Genomic DNA, 7968 nt, shown 5'->3' with positions numbered 1-7968 from the left:
CAATTTTCGTTTGCCCCTATGATGCATAAGAACGCAAATGCCAAATGCAGCATTATGCGTGACTTATGCATATGTGCGAACGCTCACACGCACGTGTATGTGTACACTATGCTTCCGTTTGTACAGCATACCTGCAACTACTCACTTTTGCGAAAGTTTTAAACGCAAAGCGAAGAGAACAGAAACAAAATGGGAGCATCGCCAAAAATAACTGCAGTGTGTTCCACTAATCATTAAAAAAATACATTGGGGCAAAAAATATCTCATTTGACGCACAACATATAGTAAGTGTATTTACGCGCGTATGTAACGCAAAAATGCATATCTTTTACTGCGTAAAAAAAATGGACACCTCGCATTTTTAATTAAATTGTTTATAAATTTGTTTCCCTCTGTTGTTACACGTGCATACTTAGCGCGCGTCGCGCTTTCCCATTTACAGTGTACAAAATAGGCCGCATGCCCCAAACGGCCCCCCACATACGTACAGGTGAACGAACGTCTGTGCAAACGTGTCAGTATGCAAATACACGTGCACATAATCACAGCAAGGTGTATTGAAGCATGTTGCTACTGATCACACTTTGATGCAATTCGTGTGTTCCACCCTCCCCCCCAAACCACCACCACCGTTTTCACGTCCCACCAAATGTGTCAATATATATCCCAAAATGTTCTTCATGCAATCGAAACAGTTTCACCACGTTTATTGTAACTCTTTTACATTTCTCTCATGAACGTTACGTATGCATGAATTGAATAAAATTTGAGTTCAGAAAAGAAGAATTTCTTTTTATTTTTTTTCTTTTTTTCATTTTCGTATCACATCACACAATTATCAGCACCTTTTTTTTTTTTTCTCTTTTTCCGCATTTCATAACTCTCAACTAGGAATTAATTAAAATAAACCTCCTGTGTGTCTCTAAAAATGTCTATATAGTGAGCACTAACGTATGTAGCTATTTGCCAATGCAGCCATTTTCGCTACCCCTTTTAATTATTTTGTTTTCATATTTCTGTGTATGCCTGATCGTACGTTTATGTAACGTTTAACGCATTCACAAAAAGGTGATAGTTGTTTGGGGTTTTATCCTTTTCGCATTTGCTCAGTTAACTCGCGGAGAGAGAGTACTTCACATTCTCAGTATTTGCAACTTGTTGCATCTCCTTCGCGATTATTCCTTAAGTAACTTTTTTTTTTTTTTTTTTTTTTCTTCCCATGGGAATGCACGTGTAATCTCCCATCCATCTCCTACCTCTTTTTATTTGAATAAAAAGAATTGTTTGTGTCCTCAAATGTTTAAGTAAACGAGTGCGATATAGAAGACTCCCTCCCCCCTCGCTCAAATGCAAAAAATATGTTCGAGACAGAACCCACACATGTTCAGCATGAAAGATCTTGGGTGAGAAGATTGTCCCATTTTGCATTTGAAAGGGGTTTAATTGAATATAGGCACATACCAACCTTCATTTTTCTTTGTTGATAAGTGAATAGTCAAGTGGTTCTACCCCTGAATGATAACCTCCCTTTTTTTTTTTTTGGCGTTCCATGCGTGTGTGCCGCAAGGGGATTAAAGCTAGACCATAGTTGCTACTAGAAGAAGAATCACTTACCCTCAGCCATCGCACACAGAGGCATATGCACATGTGCGTAGAATGTATGCACGTGTAGAAGCTAGCCTAACGAGTTTAGCTCTTTCGCTACTCTACTTTTTCTCCCTTCTCCAATCACCCCATCTACTTCCAGTCCTGGTAAGTCCCAACATGAGTATCTCCCCAATAAAGTACGAATCGAAAATCTTAAGCAATTTGGCAAGCATGCTAAAGCTTAGCGAAAAAACAGACAAAGAAATATGGAACGAAATAAAGGAAGAGAAGGAACATATAAAGTTCGAGATTGACGAAGACATAAAGAAGGTCATCGATGTTAACAAAATTAACTGTACATGTGATGAATCAAAAAAAAAAATAGAAGAATATAAAGGGAAGAAGTTTGAATATTATTATAATGTGGAGACATATGGGGTCGATTTTTTCCTAGACATATGCAATGCTCTAGGAAGGGCTAACTACAAACCATTTCTAACAGAACAAGGGAAAAAAGAAGTTATGAATGGATTAAGAATTAGAAGAAATTCGAATTTGTATAAGTATGTCTCCTTTTTTTTAAGTAAAGAAAGACTAAATAAGGACAGATTAAATGATGGAAAAACACCGGAAAATATCTTCCACTGTTTTAAGTGCCTAAAAAGTGTACTACATATATATGTGGATGATCAAAATAATCGAAAGAGGAAAATGTATCTACAGGATAACCTATACATCACAGAAGAGATGGAAGAAAAAATGGAAAACGATTTACTTAGCGAGAATCAAAAAAATAGTAATGTAAATCCTCCCAACTTTAGGGACGGAATAATAGCTGTCAGCAGATACAAAGCGGAGTTAGCCTCCATAACTAGGAAATCAAATGAAAGAATTATTAAAACTATTTTGGGTCATTCGAAGGATATGCAGAGTGGAAAAAATGACAGAGAACTTCTCTCCAGTAGTAACACCCAACATATAGGTAAAGACTCCTCCATTAACGGGGATAACCACTCGAGTAGTCATCACCAAAAACTGAACAGAAGTAATTCCTTCGAGGAAAACAAGCGTTACAAAACATCAGACTTTTTCGACAAACACGAATTAAAGCATTTTAGCGACTCCGCCAACAGTTTTTCCAATGACGCAGATGCAAAAAGTACACACAAAAATGCGCATAGTAAAAAAGTGACCAACTTGAAAAATAACTCCGTGACAAATAATTTGATACAAAAAAATGTACCTGCGGGAAACTTATTTCTGAGCAAGAACAGGGAAAGACAAGGGCAGAAGGTGCAAACCAGCAGGAAAAATAGACACAGCACCAGTTCGAGTAAAAAATCGGGCTCAGTCAAGAATAAGGACCCAGGAGATATGATGATCTCGGTCGATGCGGGTGTGAGCGGCGTGGCCGTGCCGGGGGGTGATCCCAAGGGGGGAAGTAAACCCGATGTGGATGGTGCCCAATGTGAAGAGGCCCAATGTGAAGAGGCCCATTTTGAAGAGGCCCATTTTGAAGAGGCCCAATGTGAAGAGGCCCAATGTGAAGAGGCCCAAACGGATGCCCCCGCGTTGGAAGTGATCGTGCAGGGGAATGAACCTCCTCAGGAGTTGATTCAAAGTGGAGCCGTGCAACACGCCAAATGGGATAAGAAGTTGAATGGAGAGGGGGAACGGCGCAGATTAACAGAGAAGCACGCGATAAGCCCAGCCGAAACGAAGCACGCGATAAGCCCAGACAAAACGAAGCGCGCGATAAGCCCAGACAAAACGAAGATGCTCACCGAGGAAGACGAACTAAACTTGAAAGACGCCGCTTCGGACGAAGCTGACAAGGAGAGTCACCAATATGACGTGTATCAAAAAACGTCCCTCGTGAAAAACACATCCAATGGGGAAGAGGACTATGACTTCAACGGAAGCGATGACGCGTCCTACTCCACCGATGATTCGAATTATAAAAGGTACATGACGAAGAAGAAGACAAAACTGCAACAAGAAGGAAAAATAGTTATCGACCTGAATATACTAAACGGAAATACAATCAACGCATCGGAAAAAAAGGAAAAGGAAGAACAAATTAAGGAAAAATACAAAGAGAGATGTCAAGAAAAGCACCAAGAAAGGATAAGAATGGATACAATAAGGAAAAACTTAGAAGAGAAAAAAATGATTTTCTGCAAAATAGAAGAGGTAGCAAAAAGGAGAAATAAAAGACATGTAAAAACGCAAGTTTTGTCGGAAGACTCCAAAATCGAGAGAGCTTATTTTAGTCATAAAATGAAAAAATTTTATAATTCAAAGTCCGGATATTTTGGTTGTGGCTGGTCCAATAACAGAACTCAGTGGACTCCATTTATCCATGCCCCCTTTTTTGATAACCACCATAATACTATATATAAAAATAGGAATAAAAAAATGTACGAAGAAATATACGACACTTTGTTACATGGGAGGATCCACCCGTCTGTTAGAATTGTTGAATTGAAGGACCACAAGCATCCTGTGCGCTTGTGCACTCCGTATTATGAAGATTGCTATTCAGTCGTTTACACGGGGAAAAAAATCCTCGCATCGGATGATCGGGTCATTTTTGGCGAGTACACTGGTTATGTGGCGAACAACAGGGAGCTGTCGCAGGAGAAGCACCAGTACACGTTCGCCCTATCCTTCAACAAGAAAGTTTTTAACGATAGAAAGAATGTCGTTTTTATTAACGAGATTGAGTCGGACGAGGAGGATGCCTTGAAAGGGGGCAGTGTTCACGAGGATGAAGCGAATGGGAGCATCGCCCAGCGCAATAGAAGCAAACATTGCGAATATACGACCAAGTTGAGGAGCGAAGAAACCTGTTCGAATGATGAGCAAATATGTCAAGAAGCAGCTCTTAGCAACGGTGGTATAAATACAAAAGGGGGAGGAAGTCCCACCACCAATTTGGCTACACCACAATGTGAAAAATCGACACAGAGTTACACCAAAGAGAAGAAAAAATCTAAGGGGTTGAATAATAAGATTATCCTACCAGATAATTACACTTACGCTGTGGACTCGTCCTACATGTTCAACGAAATGTCGCTAGTTAATCATTACAAAACATGTGCCATTTTTAACAATTACGATTTTAGGATAAACGCAGAGTGGCAATTAGTTTACCTTGATGGGTGGCCACACATCATTCTCACATCCATCCCAGGAGTAGAAATAAACACAGGAGAAGAAATTTTCGCGGATTTTGGCTTTGAATGGTTCGAAAGGGTTAACGATATCTGTCTGAATGAGTTTATTAAAAGTAGCTATGCATACAGATTGAGCAAGTTAAACCTTTGTAAAGAAAAAATTTTCACCGGAATAGATGACATAGTGGAGAAATACAACCTGATAAAAAATCACACCACGTGCAACATATGTATGCATAGCGTCAACACAGATATTAGTAACGGGTTTATTTCTTGTTCGGGTTGTAATCATATCTATCACCTAACATGTGTGCAAAAATTAAATGCAGAAGTGAACGAGAATTACGATTGGTTCTGTACAAGTTGTATCAAATTCTGCATCAATGTGCTGAATCAGGAAGAGTTCTTGTCCTACCTAGAAATGGAAAACCACAAACAATTAATCGACCTTTTTAGTGATATGTGTGTAGAAAATTCAAACAAGTTATCCAAGTTGTTAGCCCCACAAGCAAACGATAATACTCCCGTATGTCACACTGACGAGAAGGACACAAAAGGAGTGACTAGCAACCCTAACTGTGCTAAGCAGTATGACAAAATACGAAAATTACTACGGTGTAGGGAAAATATTATCGACTTGGTGAAGAATAAAGAGATAATTAGCTCCTACTTAGAGAGCACCGAAAAGGAAATGAACTCTCTAGATAATACAGAAGAAGGGGAAGATTTGTCCTTTAAGAAAGACGAAATGAAGATTCTACTGCAAAACAGCTTTGAACTCCATCTTCTTGTTGAGTATAAAAAAAAAATCGATGATTTACTGGTAAGCAGGGAGAAGGTAGACACCTTCGTCAATGACGAAAAGGCCCAAAACACCATGCAGTTGAGGAAAAAAACCATAAACTACTTGCTACAAAATAGGAAATATATAGAAAAGCTTGTCGACTCTATTGAACAAGGCACTCCCATTGTGTTTCCTCACAAGGAGCGAACTATCTGTACAAAGGTAACAAGTGACCTCATAGTTGCACACAAGGAGGAGGTTCACTGTTCGGAAGAGGACACTACATTGAAGGGACTCAAGGAAGAATTCCCGCAGGAACATAACCTCGGAATACAAAAATGTGACCCAAGTTTTAGTAGGGGGGAAAGCCCCCGTTCAGGCTCTACCGAACATACGAATGGCAGCTTTTCCAACTCGTACGAAACGATTTTATATAACAAGTCCAACGATGTTGTGAAGAATTTAAAAGAGATAAAAAAAGGTACCCCCTCTGGCGGTGTAATAAGTGATGCACTTAACTGTCCAACATCCAGCAGCAGCAACACGGGTGGCAACAAAAACCTCTGCTTCAACAACATGATGAAGTTGAGCAAGAAGATCTTAGGATTCCCCTTGTTAACAGATTTCGAAAGGGGAATGAGCACCAACCAGCCATGTCTTCCCCTAAGCGATCACCTAAAAAGACTCTCTGTGTGCACCGTTTGTTATAGCAAGCATAATGACTTGGCTAAGGCCATTATATGTAGAGTTACCAAGATGCACTTTGAGGCTAACTACAATGACGCATTGAGCGAAGAAGACATGTTTAAGACGTCCAGCGAATGCATCCAATCGGTTATTCGTGAATTGGCGAACACGATAAAGGAGTACCGAAAGAGGGAGCTGAGCGGTGCGTACGTACAGGAGGTGGAACGTAGCGGGAGTAGCAGCTATAGGAGCTGCAGCAGCAGCAGTTATAGCAGTCGTGGTGGGAGTCGCGGCGGTAGTCGTGGCGAGATCAACGCCGACAGCGCGGGAGCCCCATTAGCTGACGACCATAACGACATCGGCGCAGAAGCTCATTCACCCAGTTCCATCTCTAGTCCGAGAAAAATAGTGGACCCAGTCAGTTCCAGCGGAAAACTTCCACCGCAGAAACCATTTTATGACATGATGAGCGACCCTCCTTGTAATGACAGGCGCCAAGGGGATACAAACAACCCCGTTGAGAATAATACACCTCCCCTGTTATGGGACAACAAAATGAGTTATACGGACGATTATACGGTTAAGAGGGGGGAAATGAATTCCACGCTGGGTAAACGCCCTCATGAAGAAGATGACAAAGGTAGCAGTAAGAAGAAATTGAAGCTTCGTACGAAGCCGTCTAACAACGTGATCGGTGGAGAAATTGGCGATTCTTTAAAAGGGGGAACGGGCAAATCGGAAAATATGGACAAGGGGGAAGCACATGACGGGGGAAGCAGCGGTGGTAGTTGCGCAGCTCAGGGGGGAACAGATCATCACCCGCGCAGTGATCCATGCAGTGATCCATGTAGAGGTCCCTGCAATGATCCATACGCTGACCCGCATGCCGATCAGCACGAGCATCGCAGCAAAGATGAGAACCAGAAAGGGGACAAAAGTCACATCTATTTTGCAGGCGAAAATTTGGGCGGCACAAAGGAAGCGCCGAGTAACAAAAAGGGGGACTATGTCACGTTGGAAAATATTCCCAAAGCGAGTAATTTCATTCCGCTCATGGGTGTTGAACTTGGGAAAACAAAAATTCAGAGGGAATTTACAAATGGAACTTATGTAGGTACAGTTACGGAACAAATAAAGGACGAAAATGGCAATCCATTTTTCGTTGTTACGTATGATGATGGGGACGCGGAATGGATGACGCCCTGCTTCCTATTTCAAGAATTGCTAAAGCAGTCAACAAACAGTGTGGACTATCCGTTAGCGACTACGTTTAAGGAGGTATTTAACCCGGAATTTAAAAAGGACTTAAAATTAAACAATTGTTCCCTCGAATTAAAAATTGAAAGACGAAAGAGGAAAAGCAATTGTGAAAGTGCTAGCAACAATAACAGTGTCAGCAAAAGACAGAAGCATGCGCAGGAGGAAAATTCCTCAAGGAAGAAGAAACAACGATTTTGACTTTACACAGGGTTGCGTGTGTGGCGCGTCGGCCGTTACTATACGCGGTATATAGCAGGGCGCAATAGCACAATCTGTTGAGAGGTGTAAAGCTCAAAACAGTCCGAAAAGGCAGAAAATTCGTTTTAAAAATCATACATTTTGCGCATTTTACATTTTACAAAAAAACTTCAAAATGGGAGAAAAAATTTTGCGTATGTCATTTTGTAGGAAAATATGATTTTAATAATTATTTTTCACTCATAAATAGTGTATTTTTTTTTTTTTTTTTTT

At 40.7% G+C, this 7968-nt stretch overlaps 1 protein-coding gene across 1 annotated transcript; it reads left to right on the top strand.

Moving 5' to 3' along the window:
* Positions 1-1747: 1747 nt before the first annotated feature.
* PCYB_144680 (hypothetical protein) lies at positions 1748-7695 on the top strand (the record flags this gene model as incomplete). Its single annotated transcript, XM_004224939.1, has 1 exon — positions 1748-7695. A coding segment is annotated over one exon (5946 nt), but the record flags the coding sequence as incomplete, so codon positions are not given.
* Between the last annotated feature and the right edge of the window lie 273 nt (positions 7696-7968).

This window comes from Plasmodium cynomolgi, chromosome 14, assembly GCF_000321355.1.
Source record: "Plasmodium cynomolgi strain B DNA, chromosome 14, whole genome shotgun sequence".
Lineage (NCBI taxonomy): Eukaryota > Apicomplexa > Aconoidasida > Haemosporida > Plasmodiidae > Plasmodium > Plasmodium cynomolgi.
This window is presented reverse-complemented; position numbering and strand designations above follow the sequence as displayed.